General features: G+C 37.5%; 1 protein-coding gene across 1 annotated transcript in view; it reads right to left on the bottom strand.

Moving 5' to 3' along the window:
* LOC150075054 (chitin synthase chs-2-like) overlaps positions 1 to 16,997 on the bottom strand; it is a 255,891-nt gene extending 238,894 nt beyond the window's left edge. Inside the window, exons 1-2 of the mRNA XM_090389070.1 lie at positions 16,927 to 16,997; positions 1,813 to 2,051 (exon numbers count right to left, since the gene is read on the bottom strand). Of these exons, the coding sequence (XP_090245196.1) occupies positions 1,813 to 2,051; positions 16,927 to 16,997 (310 nt within the window). The remainder of the gene's footprint in view (positions 1 to 1,812; positions 2,052 to 16,926) is intronic.
* Positions 16,998 to 17,847: the final 850 nt, after the last annotated feature.

Below are 17,847 nucleotides of genomic sequence, written 5' to 3'. Positions count from 1 at the left end.
TACGAAAGTAGAAGCCCTTCCCTTTAATCTTGACGGTAATTGCATTTTTAAGTAAATCTCACATCAGCACACTGTGATCACTGCCATGCAGTATTTTACCTGCAATTCCTATTGCATGAACAATCGCTGCTGATAATCAGATCTAGGGTATTGTTTCCTTCTGTTGCTTCTCTAACATGCTGCTGTAGAAAACAGTTATCCAATAAATCCACAAAAGTCATGCGAGTGTGTGTGTGTGTCAAGGTTGCTACTGCAACAAGATCTAAATGAATTAGACAAATGGATGAGACGTGCCAGTTGAAGTTTAGCACTCACAAATGAAAGGTACTTCTAATGGGTAGCAATAATCCCAGATTAATGTACCAATAGTGTTACTACACTGAGGGTAGAGGTGGAAGAAAAAGATATGAGGGTAATTGTGAAGTCAGACATGAAGTCCTCTGAGACATGAAGTCCTGTATCCTTCCACAGGCTGGAAGGATAGCCCATGAGGTTTGTCAATGCTATGCAGGAATTCTGCCAGTAGGAATAAGGAGGTGATTATACCATTGTATATGGAAATGGTCAGGCCACATCTTGAGTACTGCCTACAGGTCTGGAAGCTTCATTTGCAGAAGGATGTGAATCTGTGGAGCAGGTATGGAGAAGAGCAAAAAGATTAGTGAGGGAAACAAAAGGGTGGTCTTACCATGAAAGGCTTCAGTTCTGCAAACTGCAGCATCTGTAGACTAGACACCGGTCTAGTCTACAGATGCTATAGTGAGGAGATCTGACTGATGTGTTTAGCGCTCTGAATGGATTGAGTAAGCCCAATGATAATGGAATCCTTTCTCTTACTGACACCACAGACATGAGAGGACAAAAATTCAAATTCAGGATGGGTGGTTGCGATACAGATGTGCAGAAATTTGTGTACAAGCCAGCAGATAGTTGATTTTTCCACCTGATTTTGTTGAAGTAGTATTTGAATAAGTTCAAGGAAGACCTATACAAACTGTAAAATGGGATGAACAGATGATATGGAAAATGAATTTTTTTTTTGGTTGGTTGGTGCTGTACCAGCTTGCCTTCTTCCTTCATTTGCCACTACTAATACTAATAATATTTCATTCAAACAAAACTTACAAGGCATTAAGGACAAGGGAAGGCAACCAGTAATTAGAAATATTTCTGTTATAGTGAATTTTTTGTCCAAACCTTTTCTCTTACAAAAATATAAAATCATATTACACTGCACAATTACAATGTATTACAACTGTGTAGTATCAACTATATTATGTTGATGTTTAATGTAATAAATCCTATTACAATGTATTGAATTGTAATAAGATTTTATTGTAATGTATTTAGACCTTGTTGAAGTAGGATAGCCTACGTATCATAAGATACCCATCATCATTCATCACTAAACTTTGACAACAAATTTATAATTCCTTCAATAAATTTCATTAATTAATAATGGCATTTATTGCTTTTGAAGCAATAAATGGCATTCATTGCTTCAAATTATTGAAGCAATCAGAAATCACAAATGAACACTATGGATAATAACAAACTGAAACTGCCAGCCACATGTATACACATATGAAAATCACTCCTCCCCTCTCAGATGATAAGATATTTGAATATACAAGATTTTACCGTAGGTACTCTCCTAATCTGTTATTCAGCTCAGCAGAGTAAATTCATGTTACAAAACATTATTTATGTTACTCAATCATTTATCCAGTATTAACTTTCAACTCATCCAATTAAAACCAGAATCAACAAGCACTTATTCCAGAATAACTAAAATATATATTTGTTACTTACAGAGACCATCCTTGCAGATTCTGTAACCTTCTGGTTGTTTTTTTATAAGTGAAGTTACAAAGAATAATGTTCCTTTGGCAGCTGAACAGCATATCAATAACAAGGCAAATATGACAATGTACACTAGGAATTTCAAGATTTTCACTCCAGTCTCAAAGGATTTTGTAGTGAACTTTTCATCTTCATCTTCTGGAGGAGATTCACTGAAAGCATCCCATTTTTTTCCAATCTCTTGATCACTAAGATAAAATATCATAATAGAGCAGATAAAACATATTTGTGAATCAAAATTACACTAATATAATAAAACATTGTTTTATTAGAGAATCTGAGAAAAAAATCAATGATTTACAGGTCTAGCAACATCTGCTATAAATTTTAGTACACACACACAAAAAATATATATATAATAATAATAATATAAATAAATACTGTACTGTTTATCCAGAAAGTTTAATAAATGATAAATGACATGTAGCTTTCAGGGCTAAATGGAACCCTTCATTAGCAATTCTAACAGGATAAAGACGTTAGAGACAAAAATTTTTAATGAATACAGAGTTGTGTGTGCAGTGATGCGTGCATGAGATTAAACATTCAACTACTAGGTTGCTGCTCATTGTTGTTGCATGGCAATGTGTGGATTTGCTGCCAGCATTTATCCAGTTTCAAGATAGTTGCCTCTAAGATAGGGTGTAGCCTTGTGCCGCGATTCATAGTTCTTGAATTGCACGAGATGTTAAGTGACTCTAGCCAGTGGTGGCGGCTAAAGTGTCGGGATTAGTCAATAACTTCATAATTGTGCTTGGGGTTAAGGTCATGATGGGTCGACCAGAAGTGTTCTGCGATTGCGGACTGGTCAGTCTCACCAAGGTGGATTGACTTGTCGTGCTCTGCAAGGCGGTCTTGAAGGCATTTCAAGCTCTCCCCTATGCAGTAGCTGCCACAATCTTTACAAGTTATGTGGTATACCACCCTGCAGTGCAAAAGAGGGGCGACCAGAGTCTTCACGTCAGAAACCAGCGAACGCAAGCTTCTACTGGGTAGCTGCACACATTTTTATGTGGTATTCCCGGAGGATTTCTGGAATCTGGCCTGACACGCTGAGACAGTAGGGAATGTAGACGGTAGGCATATTGTCATGCATTGATGGTCTTGGGTGGATCTCAAGCTCCTGCGCTTGCAATAAGCACTTGTCTAAAATGTGACTTGGATAACCACAATTGACCAGGTCCGTTCTCACTCTGGAAATCTCGGTCCACCTAGCTTCATATGAGCTGGAATGGCTTCAAGCACAAGAGAATAGGTTAACATCTTGTGAAATTCAAGAACTATGAACCGCTGCAAGAGCACAATGGGATATACGCTGGAAGCAAATCCACACACGTCTGTGCAACAACAATGAGCAACAACCTAGTAGTTGAATGTTTAATCTCATGCATGCATCACTGCACGCACAACTCTGTATTCGTTAAAATTTTGTCTCTAACATCTTTATCCTGGTAGAATTGTCGATGAAGGGGTCCATTTAACCCCGAAAGGTACATGTCATTTATCATTTATTAAACTTTCTGGATCAAACAGTACAGTATTTATTTATCATCATGGAATCCATTACTACAGGCCCATTTACCTACAATAATAATATCCTAGATGCAAATGCTCATTCATTAAAATAAAAATATGAGAATCATTGACTTCGTCTGCTTAGTTCTTAAATATTAGAGGTGCAATGAAAAATCAAAGGTGTAAAACTCAATAATTTAATTATATCTGTTAGAGGAAAGCCAATAGTCATTGTACTGAACAACAAAATGAACATTTTTTTATCTCAAACAAATAAAAATATGTGATTCTGATTAATCTGAATGTGCCAAATTTGAAGTACAGTAACACTTAAAAATTCAAATTGCCCATCATTTCTGTGAGAAATGGACACAAAAATTATCTACTTTATCCAATTTGATTTAATCTTTTGAAGCACAGAAATGACAAAATCATTAAATATATTTTGTGATGATCTGCATTTATAACTGAAATCGAGAGCAGCTCTAATTAAAGTCTAAAAGTAATCAATTAGCATACCTGAATTCCTTTCTCCCACCCCTGGCAATGGTTTTGCATATCAGATACATCTTGATGGGACCTTTTTCCAGCATACTCATCATTAACACCATTCAATCAATGTGAAAGTTTTTTGTGAGAGAAAAAAAATGTAGTTAGTATTAGCCATACGAATGGATATATATATAAGGAGGCCTGAAGTTTTTTCTCATATGCCTTTTGCTGATCTCAACAGATGGATTGCTACCTTTGCACCCTTTCAAGAAGGTCAATGTCTATTTTTTAGATCTCTCCATACTTGGACACAGTATTCTAAATGCAGTCTTACACAGTGGGATTATATCCTCCCTACTTTATAGGCTAATTTTCAACAAATCACCAATAGGACACCATCAGCTTTTTCGCTGCCTGTTTATGCCACTCAGAGAACTTCATATCTGTCCGTATCACAACTCCCAGATCTCTTTCTTCCTCTACTGTTTTTAATTCAACCCCACCAAATGTATAACTTATTTTGGGGTTGCCATTCCCCAAGTGTAACACCTTACATTTACTACATTAAAACATAGATGTCACTTTTCTGACTATTCTTGAAGCCTATTTGAGTCATCCCGAAGAAGTGTTTCTTGTCACTGATCATTAATAACTCTCCCAATCTGTATGTCATCTGCATATTTTGACATCATGCTCTCTATCCCTTCACTGAAATGGAACCCCACCTCAAGGATATGTGTAAATATCCTTGAGGTGGGGTTCCACTTCTGATGTTACATCAATCTGAATATCCATTAATCACAACCTTCTGCACTGTAGCCACCCTGTAATCCACTTTAGAATCTTTCCAGTAATCCCAACATGTTCAGCTTAAACAGTAATCTCTCACTGGGGGAATGAATTAGACGGCCTGCTAAAATCCAAATAAACTATATAGAAATTATTCCCTACATCCAGCTTAAGAGCAACTGTGTCAAAATAATTAACCAGGTTAGTTAAACATGATTTTCTCTTAACAAAACCACGTTGTGTCCTTCAGAATGCCAGTCCTATCTAAATGTCCTTGGATTATATTCTTAATCATTGCCTCCAAGATTTTCTCTACTACTGAAGTCAGGATAAATGTTCTGTAGTTACCGACCTCACTCTTAGAATCTCCTTTATGTAGTGGCAATATGCTGGCACTTCTCCAGTCCAAAGGTATTGCTCTCAAGTCCAATGGTGCCCTCATAATCAACCTGAATGGTTCCAGTCACCCCAGGGGCTCACATCTGGTGAGTATGGACTTGGCACACCCAGGGTCCTGAGCTGGATATCATCATTCTTCTCTTTCTTGGTGATTCCTTTCTACATCTGACTCTCTCTCTTTCAGGGTAACTTGGGAATTTTTTTTTTTTTTGGCTGGTGCAGCATAAGCCTCAGGCTTACTTGCACCATATGGCTAATAATAATAATAATAATAATAATAATAACTTTCTGTACACTCCCCTCAAAATTACTGGGTATATGCCATCAAATCCAGGAGACTTACTTGCACCTAAAGGCAAATATATGTAAAACACACTGAAATTACCCATGATAAGACACACACACTTGTTCACCCATTCTATCTGCATGTAAAGACTTGTCATACCCTTCAAAATATTCTGGTCTGTAGATTATCCCCACTCTCATTATATCTTTCCAACACACACCATACACATTCTGTGCTGGCTGGTGTAACTTTAATTCTATAAAAGCTTTTGGTGCTCAGACTGCTTTTGATAAGAAGCATAAATACATTACCCCTTCTGTCATGCATATCCTTCCAAAATATGTACATTGTATGTACTATTGAGAAACCCATCATCCCCACTTTCTGGGAGGCAACACATTTCTGTTAGCTTCATTATGTCAACGTTAGTCATCCTAACTAGGAATTAAAATTCACTCATTTTATTGACAACACTCCAACATTACTGTATTCACAGTTAAGACTAAGTAGTCTTCTATATTTTACTGCAAACCCCTTTAACTTATTTAAGCTTGTTTCCCTAGTTTTAGTTTCTTGCTCATTTGAATCAATGCTACTCTCAGAACATCTTGCAAATACTGGTTTTGCAGTGACAAACAAGAATGCTTGAGATGTGTACAAGCTACTTTGGCCCATATCATTAGATAAACCTTGCTTTATATTACCTTGTTTCCTCCTAGCTGCTTCTCTGAGCCCATAAGGTATCCTCAATGATACTGGAAAAAAACTCATGCAGCACCTTTGTTCAAATGAATCCAGTCTCTACAAAACAGATTCCTACTACCTATAAGTGCAGGTCAGAATGATAAAAATTCCCCCCCACCAAAAAGCCTTACAGAGTTCCTCAAGTCCTGGGTTAAACCAGAAGGCTTTCGGCATATAATTCTTCCGTGTGTGTGTGTGTGTGTGTGTGTGTGTGTGTGTGTGTGTGTGTGTGTGTGTGCGTGCGTGCGTGCGCAGAATTGCAGATAAATACACATTCTGACCTAACTCGCAGAATGGTTCTGTATTTATCAAGCAACTCATATGAAAGCAGCATGGTTTTTGCAGCATGGTTCTGTATTTATCAAGCAATTCATTAGGTCGTGTTCTTTTAATATTGTTAACCCCAATGTGGATAATAATGCTCTCTTTTACCTCCCTTAAAATCTGACAATCTGTTGGTAACATCATCAACTTTTACTGCCAGCAAACACACTCTCTTTCTAGTCCACCTTTATTATAAAATATGTTACCCATTTCCCTGACAATAGTCTCCCAATAAAATTAAATCTTCCTAAACTAGAGCAGTATACACCTGACTATTCTGCCATGCATCACTTGGCAGGTCACAAGATACTTGAGTCCCCAATGAGCTCCCAATTACATTTGTTTATAACGCAATCACCAGTTTCTTCAGTGATTCAAATTCTTCTAAGAGAGATCAGTACATTCCTTACATAAGGTGCAAAGAAAAGAATCTTCAGTTGAGCTTGGTTTTTCAACTAGGACAACCTTAAAATACATGTTACAGGCTGCACAATGACAAACTTGTGCCTCACAGTGGTAATGCCAGCTCATATATGATAACTATAATACTATGATAATACTATCACAGTGGTAATGCCAGCTCATACTATGATAACTCATACATTTCTGTATGAGTCATCATATCCTCAGACACAGTAATAAAAAAAACAAAGTACAAAAGTAATAATGACTTTTGTCCATCTCTTTGTAAAATTTCTGTCCAATTTTTAAAATTTCTCTCCATCTTTGTAAAATTTCTCATAACTTAAGAGAAATTTTACAAGTCATGAATCACAATGTTAGTATCAGTATTAGCAGTGGCAAATAATGCAAGAAAGCAACTTATAAAGCATCAGCCAAAAAAAAAAAAAAAAAAAGTATCCCATATAAGTCCATTCCCTCCATAAATTTGTCTAGTTCTTTTTTGAATCATTTCAAACTATCCACCATCACCACCACAATAACTGATGGAAGTTTGTTCCAACAATCAAACTTCCACTGGATGAAGGCATACTCCCACACATCTATCCAGCAACCAATCCTCCTCACTTTGAATTTATGGCCCCCCTCACATGTGTAGTCTGAGCAAGAAGAAGAAGAAGAAGAAGAAGAAGAAGAATGCCATGAGCATCGAGCTTGCTCATGGCATTCTTTCAACACCTTTAACACCTCAATCAGTTCACCTCTCGGGTGTCTAGTTTCCAGACATAGCAATTTGTAAAACTGAATCCTTTCTTGGTATTCTGAAGCCTTTTGTTCCATTCACTAATCTCATCGCCTGTCTGTGCACCTGTTCCAGCAGATCTACATCCTTCCTAAAATTAGGCCTCCAGACTGGTATGCAGTACTCAAAATGCAAGCCTAATCATTGCCTTGTACAATGGGATAATCATCTCCTTTTCCCTGCTAGCAAAATTCCTATATATCACTGACAAAGCACCCACGTGCTACCCTAGCAGCCTGTGTGCACTGCTCGGAGAACTTCATTTTTCACTGTACAGTTATCCCTAGGTCTTTTTCATTTTTCACTATCCTAAGTTTAGTATTACACAGTTGGAATTTTAACCTCGGATTACCTATATGCAGTACCTAGAATTTATCAATTTTAACTTCAAGTGCCATTTCTCAGCCTATCTGCTTAATTTTTCTGGATCTTGTTGCAGAAGCTTATCTTGATTACTGTCATTAACTAACCTTTGTATCTACAAACTTAAATATTAAGTCTGATATACTTTCATCAATATCATCAATAAATGTGCAAAACAATAATGGGCCCAACACTGAACTCTGGAGGACTCCACTAATAACATTAATCCACAAAGAGCAGTGTCCATTATTAATCACACTCTCTGTCTTCTCTCACTCGACTATTCCTTTATTCATAGGAATGCCCTTAACCTGTTCTTAACCCTTAACTTGTTTACTCTTAGTCAAATGTGAGAGAACTCATTCAACATGCTATCATTTTCAGAATGTTTAAAAAAAATTGATGTGAAGTGGAGGTCCATTAGCTTCTGAAAATAGGATTTGAGTCAGTGAAGTATGGAAAGTGCCCAGAGAGAGAGAGAGAGAGAGAGAGAGAGAGAGAGAGAGAGAGAGAGAGAGCATGATTGACAGAATCAAGCCACCTCAGTGCACTCTGCCAGGCTGAATCATATACTGGGGAAGCACAGTAGCAAAGAAACTGGATGCAAAAAATAATTTTGATATCACATATACTTAGATTTCAGAAAAGCTTCTGATACTGTCCCACATATATATGAATTGGATTCCACTAATATTATTAGTTGAGTTAACCACTAATAACATTCAATGTAAAGGTATATCAGGCTTCATGTCAAAGTTTGTAGATACAAAGGGTGGTTAATGATAGTAATAAAAGTAAGCTCCTGCAACAAGATCAAGAAAAATTAAGCAGTTTGGCTAAGAAATGGCAAGTTTAAAATTGACAAATGCTAAGTACTGCATATGGAGAGAGTAATCTTAGATTAACATCCCAAATCTGTGGTACTACACTTGAATTATTATAAAATGAAAAACACCTAGGGGAGGGTAACTGTCAGATATAAAGTTCTCTGAGCAGTGAAAATAGTCAGCTAGGGCAGCACATGGGGTTTTGTCAATGATATACACCAACTTTGCTACCTGGGATAAGAGATAAGGGGGTGATTATCCCATTGTACAATGATTAGGCTACATCCTGAGTACTGCATACAAGTCTGGAGTCCTTGTTTCAGAAAGGATGTAGATCTGCTGGAACAATTGTAGAGAAGGGCAACAAACATTAGTGAAGGGAATAAAAGAGTGGTATTACTACTAATACTATTAGAGCAGATACAATATCAGCAATTCTTGTTCAAAAATTTTATAACCCCTCTCTTTGTGATATATAACAAGTCTCAAACAGTCTTAACCCCAGGGACTCACATCTGGTGAGTATGGGCTTGGCACACCCAGGATCCTGAGCTGGATATCATCATTCTTCTCTTTCTTGGTGATTCCCTTCTACTTTTAACTCTCTCTCAGGGTAACTCAGGGAATTTTTTTTTTTGGCTGGTGCAACATAAGCCTCAGGCTTCCTTGCACCATGTAGCTAATAATAATAATATTATTAATGTCAGTTGACCCTTATTATTACTATTATTATTATTGTTGTTATTATATGACTAGGTCAGTTGATCCAGTACCAACAGGGTAATAGAAGTAAGAAATTGATTGGAAAGGTGAACAGCATCCTCAAGAGAGACAGCATCCACAGCAAACATGAGACCAACATGAGGTATTGTTATTCTCTATAAACAAACATGAGGTACTGTTATTCTCTCCACTGCTGACTTCGGGTAGTGTTGGTGACCAAGAGTTGCCAATACCACCTGAAGTCAGCAGTGGAGAGAATAACAATACCTCGGAAAGAGGGAGGAAGGGACCTGATAGAACAACAGAAAACAGCGAAAGTTAACCTGAAGGATTACTTCGAGAACAACACAGCACCACTCCACCAGGCCATAAGAAAGATAGATAAGTGGTATACCCCACTCAACCTAAGCGAGGAAACCCTTCCCGCCCAGACGGTACAAGAAACAAAGTTAGAAAGATGGGCAAAGAAGACACTCCATGGCAGACACTACAATGACCTCCAGCAAGATCACATCGATAACACTGCTTCCACTGCATGGCTCACATGCGGGACGCTCTTCCCCGAGACTGAAGGATGCATGCTGGCCATCCAAGACCAGGTAATCAACACCAGAAACTATAGAAAATACATCGCAAAGGAGCCTGGAATGTCAGATGACACATGTCGATGATGCCACTTGGCCTCAGAAACGATCCAACATATCACCGCAGGGTGCAAGGTGATCACCCCGACTGAGTACACTCATAGACACGACTAGGTAGCCAGGATAATACATCAGAAGCTAGCGAGGAAATACCAGTTGACCAAAGAAAGTGTACCATACTACAAGTATGAACCCCAGACAGTACTAGAGACCCGAACCCACAAGCTGTACTGGAACCGCGCCATAATAACAGATAAGACCATCACGCACAATAGACCGGACATAACCCTTGTGGACAAGATGGAAAAGGCTACCTATATTATACCTACATGATTGACATAGCAGTGCCCAACACTAGCAATGTCCAGAAAACCTATGAGGAAAAAATTAGGAAGTACATGAACCTGAGATATGAGATCAAGGAGATGTGGCATATGCAAGAAGTATCAACCATCCCAATCATCGTGTAAACCACTGGTATTGGTACCAAAGACTACATAGCAGCCTAGCAGCAATAGGAGTTCTCCCAGAGAACACCTGCAAGGAACTCCAGAAAGTCGCAATCCTGAACACCTGTAGGATAGTCAGAGATTTCCTCGACCGATATTAACACCAGACATTACAACCAGCCTGTGTACTTGGTAGCAGTACCCATCACGGAGTGGAATCCCCCAATCAGGGAGAAATAATATAAGAGCGACAACAATAATAATAATAATTCCTACCAAGAAAGGCTTCAGTTCTGCACATTGCAATGTCTGGAAACTAGGCACCTGAGAGGTGAACTGATTAAGGTGTTTAAGACTTTAAATGGATTGAGCAAGCTCAATGCTCATGGCATTCTTCCTCTTGCTCAGACTACACATGTGATGGGGGGCATAAATTCAAATTGAGGGAAGATGGTTGCAGGATAGATGTGCCGGAGTTTGCCTTCATCTGCAGGTGTTTATTGTTAGAACAAACTTCCATCAGTTGTCGTGGTGGTGGTAGGTAGTTTGAAATAATTCAAGGAAGAAGAGGATGGACTTGTGATTGTTTTGTAAGGGGATGTGATGTGGGAAGGTCTCTTTTTTTTTTTTTTTTTTTTTTGCTGATGCTTTACAAACTTGCTTTTTTTGCACTATTTGTCACTACTAATAATAAAAACCAATCCTTATTGTTATTGGCAGATTAGGTGAGTTACAGGTGAGGATAACGTTCTGTGTAGAGAAGAGTTTTCCATCTCATTTGGAGACCTTTTTGCATCTATTATCTCCTGGTCATAAAATTCATGTTTTTTTTTCACATCTGGGACATCAAGAAAGTTCCACTCTTCAATGTTGTCTTTTGAGGTAAGTACGGAATGAGGAGAGATGTGTATTCCTACAAAGGTGGAGATTTGGAGCAATTTTTCTCAGTAATGACAGTTTATCACTTCCAGAAGGAAATCTTATTTGGATTTCAGCAAAGCATTTGACTCAATCCCACACAAATGGTTACTTTATAACTTCGAACAGGTTGGAATCACAGGGAAAATCCTTAGATGGATAACTGAATGGCTTCAGGGCAGGAGGCAGAGGGTTGTGATAAATGGTTATTCCTCAGATTGGGTTGATGTAACAAGTGGGGTTCCCCAAGGTTCAGTATTAGGACCACTGTTGTTTTTGATTTTCACAAATGACACTGATGAAAGGATAGAGGGTGTGATGTCAAAATTTGCAGATGATGTAAAGATTAGTAGAGTAGTTAATGATTGAGGCCAAGCAGAGCTTTTTCAGAATTACCTAGATAGACTTCAGAGATGGTCAAAAAATGGCAGCTATGCTTTAATCCAGCAAAGTGTAAGGTATTGCACCTGGGGAAGAGTAACTCCAATATAACTTATACACTTGGTGGAGCTGAACCAAAGCCGGCAGTGGAGGAAAGGGACTTGGGTGTTACAATACGGTTAGATATGAAGTTCTCCAAGCATTGTAGTCAGGTTGCAAGGAATCTACTGATGATTTATCGAAAAATTGCTAGTAGAGATAAGGATGTCATAATCCCATTATATAATGCTATTGTTAGACCACACTTGGAATACTATGTTCAAGTATGAAGATCACACCTAAAGAAAGACATTGTGCTTCTTGAAAGTGTCCAAAGACAGGTAACTCACCTTGTGAGATCGGCAATAGGGCATCCATATGAGGAAAGACTTCAAATATGTGGGTTGCAAAGCTTGGAAACTAGGCACCTTAGAGGAGACTTGATTGAGGTGTTTAAGGGTTTGAGAGGCATAAGTGAAGTGAATGATTCTAGCATTAGGGGCCATAATTTCAAGTTATGGGAGGAGATGTTTAGACTGGATTGCATGAAGTTTTATTTTAGCCAGCGAGTTATAAATTACTGGAATAAGTTACCTACATGGGTGGTAGAGGCTGACAGTTTGTGAAAATTCAAAAGTCAGCTGAACCACAGGAGAAGGGAACTACAGGAACTTCTCCTGAACTACAGGAGAAGGGAAATGCATAGGTTGTCTATTTCCTTTTCTCTTATTAATTATTATTTTTTTTTAATTTTCTTCTTATTATTATTATTTCATTTATTATTATTATTATTTTATTTTTTGGATGGTGCAGCATAAGCCATAGGCTTCCTTGCACCATGTGACCATTGCTAATACTAATACTAATCTTCATTTAAGTTTCAGGGTGTGTTTTAAAGAAGAGAGAGGAGCACAGTTTTTAACTGTATCTGTTTTCTGGCATTTGACAGAGGACAGGCACAGTCATTGATTAGTTCACTGAACTGGTTAGGGTGTGCTATCCATATAAGTGAGTTGTTGGATTGTTCATTCTTGTTCCTCTTTTCTCTGGGAGTGAGGACTTTTCCTACCAGGTTTCCGACTCCACCACATGGAGGCAGGAGCAGTGTCACCTAGTAACCAAGCAGCTGGAAATTAGCACGTTGGTGGTTATTCTTGTTAAGTAATAAAGAAAAAAGAAGGGGCTTTCCTTATAGGCCTTTGGTTGCTTTTCCTTTAGGCTTTCTATCAAAGAAAGATTTGATTTTAAATTCTGTAGAGAGCTGACACAAAGGAGGATAGTACTGAAAATCATTTGTTCACTTTAATTGTTTGGCACTGACGTCAGCAGGGAAAGGAGGTGATTATCCCATTGTAATAAGGCATGTTTAGGCCATACCTTGAGTAGTGCATATAGGCAGTGGCAGTCTCAGAGCTGTAGCCCCCTACAAGGGGCTACAGCTTTCCCCTTATGATAAAAATAATGTGTGCATTTTTTTTATTGATACATGATTAAACCTTAATGATTCTCCAAACACTTCTTTAGCCATTCCCTTTAACTACTTTAGCCCCCACCCCTTAGAAAATCCTAAGACCACCACTGCATTCATGTTTGGATACCCCATTTTAGGAAGGAAGTGGATGTTTTCAAACAGGTAAAAAGAAAAGCAAAACGATTAGTGGGGGAGCAACAAAAGGGTACTCTTTTCAAGAAAGACTTCAGTTCTGCAACTGAATTCAGTAATTGCAGCATCTGGAAACTATGTACCTGAAGGAAATCTGACTGAGGTGTTAAGGCTTTGAATGGATTAAGTAAGCTAAATTTAAGTAGATGGTTGCAGAATAGATATGTGGCAATTCGGTTTCATCCAGTGGTAGCTGATTGTCAGAAAACATACTTCTATCTAGTGATGTGAAAGTAGGTAGTTTGGAAGAAGAAGAATTAGACAAATTATTAGAGAGAATGGACAGGTGATGTGGAGGTGTTGTGCTTCTTTTTTTTTTTTGGCTAATTCTGTATAAGTTTGCTTCTTTGCATCATTTGACAACATTAATACTAATATCAAGAACTGTGTAATATCAGAACACTGTATTCTCCTTTGCAACAGAAACATATACAAGAAATATGTTTCTATATGTGGCAATTTGGTTTCATCCAGTGGTAGTTGATTGTCAGAAAACATACTTCTATCTAGTGATGTGAAAGTAGGTAGTTTGGAAGAAGAATTAGACAAATTATTAGAGAGAATGGACAGGTGATGTGGAGGTGTTGTGCTTTTTTTTTTTTTTTTTGGCTAATTCTGTATAAGTTTGCTTCTTTGCATCATTTGACAACATTAATACTAATATCAAGAACTGTGTAATATCAGAACACTGTATTCTCCTTTGCAACAGAAACATATACAAGAAATATGTTTCTTGTGCAAAAGAGAAAAGAGTACAATACAGTCAAAAATAAATTTAAATATCCCATTAACTGGCACGTTGTTGTTTTTTTTTGGTTTTTAGGAGCATTAGCAACTAAGGCCATATTGCTCCGGGAATATGCGGTGGTCATTCCCTTGACCTTTCCGCATCCTCCGTTTTTGGTGGTGACGGGCTCAAACCCCGGTCTAATCAAGAAGCGTGTGCTACGCACTGCTGCTCCTTCCCACCTGGCTACGGAGGCGCCTAAATTAACTGGAGAACAAGCCAGTTACTGAAACTAACCTACCATGAATTTACCAATACAGCACACAGAGTGCTTCAAGTTAAATCATTTATTATAATTACTGATTTTCTATAAAGTCGGTAATTTATAATTAATGATTTCACTGTCTTGTATTATTGTATCAATTATATAATGTAAATTGTTGAATTTTTTGGGTTTTTTTCAAGTTTTTACCTAAACTTTTAAAATTGATTAGAGAGATAAAAATGGGAAAATAGAGTAAACCTGAAAAATCAATATCCTGTTTAAAAAAATGAACTTTTCCTTATAGCTGTGATATCCAATCTTTACATTCCTATTTGTTTCTCAACAACTTCAACTTTTCATCTGCATCATGAAATAACCTTTGTTTTATGTTTCTACTGTATACTACACACTGAAGTATCCAGGATTAGTGGGCTTCTGTACAAAGATGAAAGGGCCCACTCCCCTCCCATACTCATGGACACATGCTCACTGAACATCGTGATACTGTAACTGTTCCTTTTCCTTCTGAAAATTTTATGCATTTTAGGTTGGAAGTAAACAGACAAACTCTTCTGCTCGTAGCTGTTCCTTTTTCTTTTCTTACAATAATTTAAGAGAATCAGTTCAACTATATTACATTACTGTCAGCAGTTTAAGTTTTTTTTACATACAATTTTACTTTCCCAAAGAGTTTATTCCAGGATAGATATGATTTAAGGAATAAGAAATCAATAATAATAACATAAGAACACTATGAGCGCACATATTAACAACAGGGCCTTTGAAGTGACCATATCCAGTGCCGTAATTATCACCCACTCTCTAGGGCACCAGAATGAACATAACTCTATTTGAAACTTATCATGTAATTGAGGTGGTATTTCATGTTTGCATCTGGATGCTATAAAGCCTCAACAGGGCCTTGAAGTGACCATATCCAGTGCCGTAATTATCACCCACTCTCTAGGGCACCAGAATGAACATAACTCTATTTGAAACTTATCATGTAGTTGAGGTAGCATTTCATGTTTGCATCTGGATGCTATAAAGCCTCAACATGGTCCTGATCCAAATACATTACTACTGATGCTTTAAATTGCACCATGACTGCTAAGGGTATAAGTCAATGCATGATAAACATAAAAAGGTGAATTAGCATTAGCATTAGTAGAGGCATATGATGCAAGAAAGCAAGCTTATGTAGCATCAGCCAGGAAAAAAAAAAAAAAAAAAACTTCCACTTCACCCCTCCATTCATTCAAAATACCTGTCCAGCTGAGCCTTAAATTTATTTAGGCTATCAACTTCCACAACAAGGGATGGAAGTCTGTTCCACCAACCAACTACCCGCTGGCTAAAGGCAAATTTCCGGACATCTATCCTACATCTGTCTTTCCTCAATTTGAATTTATGTCCTCTCAGGTGATTATTCTGAGCATGCTCAAACCATTCAAGGCTTTATTTTATACACCTCTATCAGATCACCTCGCCAGTGCCTAGTCTACAGACACTGCAATTTGCAAAACTTAAGCCTTTCTTCATAAGAGCAACCCTTTGTTCCATTCACTAACCTTGTTGCCCTTCTCTGTACTTGTTCCAGCAGCTCTACATCCTCCTTGAAATGAGGCCTCCAGACCTGTATACAGTACTCAAGGTGTGGCCCGACCATTGTCTTATACAAGGGAATAATGACCTCCTTATCCCTGCTAGAAAAAGTCCTCCTTATCATCTGCACTGCTCAGAGAACTTCATATCTGCCTGCACAATTACCCCCAGGTCCTTTTCATTCTCTACCACTGTCAGTGTAGTACCACAGAGTTGATACGTTGCTCTGGGGTTGCTGTTTCCCATATGTAGTACTTTACATATGTCAATGTTAAACTTCATTTGCCACCTCTCAGTTCATCTGCTCAACCTTTCCAGATCCTGTTGCAGCAGCATAGCGTCAGTAGTGTCCTTAACAACCCTGCCAACTTTTGTATCGTCTGCAAACTTGGACATTAAGCTTGATATACCATCATCAATATTATTTATAAATACAGAAAACAATAATGGACCCAACCTGAACCCCGAGGGACTCCACTAATAACATTAGTCCACGATGAACAGTGTCCATTGATTACCACTCTCTGTCTTCTCCCCCTCAACCAATTAATTCTTATATTACTGAATATAAATATATATATATAACTTGATAAACATAATGTAGATATAAGTTAAGTAAAAAATAACTAAACATTACTTAAATAACTTTTTAGTAGTCTCCATTTAAAAATTCAGGATGTATTAAACAACCACAGCCCTTATTCACCTTTCTCCATTAATGAGAGGAGTATTGTCATCAATATCTTCTATATAAAAGTTCTCTGCTTCCAATCCCATCTTAGAAGTATAGTTTGCTATCAGCTAACACTGGCTGGCATTTCTGCAAATCAAAAAGAAAGGGTTATACTTTTACTGTCTGAAAATATGCATAAGGGCTTCAGCAAGAAAACAGTTAAATTGATCAATGAATAACTCAGAAGTTAAGCATAATAAATAATACCCAGCCAAAATATTAGAAATATCTGTGCAGACAGTGCAAGGAAAATATATTCAGATCAGGAAATCACATGATATGGTCATATGCAAACTTTGATGCCTAAATAAAGTTGCAACTTAGTGAATTTCTAGGTTGCTGAAAGAAGAAAAGAATGTAAGTACTGTTTGAGACTTGTTATACTATCACAAAGAGAGGGTTATAAAATTTTTGAACAAGAAAGTGCAAGAATCTTGGTGCCATAATTTTGAACTAGAGTCTAAGCTGTCCAGTACATAGTAAAATATAAACCACATGTGTAGAAAATAAATATATAAAATGACATTATATGGAACCTTAAGAAGTTTTCACATCCTATATCTACCTGACAAATAAATTTTGCATATTGAATTTTTGAAGTTACAAATAAATTGCTGAAATTATTGAAGTTACAGAGCTCTTTACCTGTATGCTCAATCATTAAGCTTTTTCAGGTTCACTGTGGAAACAAGACTTGAGCTAAACAGGAATCTGAAAATTTTTAAGGGGTAACTAACCTACATTAGCTCATCAACCTGAGCTATTTCACACATGCACACACACAAAAAACAAAGCAAAAAAAGGTTTTTTTTTTTTTTTTTTTTTTTTTTGTTGAGACTTGCACTACTCTTATTAGCATATAGAGTTTGAGGCCTGGGTCGAGAAAAGCTTTCC

This window comes from Mastigoproctus giganteus, chromosome 14, assembly GCF_048544385.1.
Source record: "Mastigoproctus giganteus isolate SK-2022 chromosome 14, ASM4854438v1, whole genome shotgun sequence".
In the NCBI taxonomy this organism is placed as follows: Eukaryota; Metazoa; Arthropoda; class Arachnida; order Uropygi; family Thelyphonidae; genus Mastigoproctus; species Mastigoproctus giganteus.
Note: the sequence above shows the minus strand (reverse complement) of the source record. Positions and strands in the feature narration are given on the sequence as shown.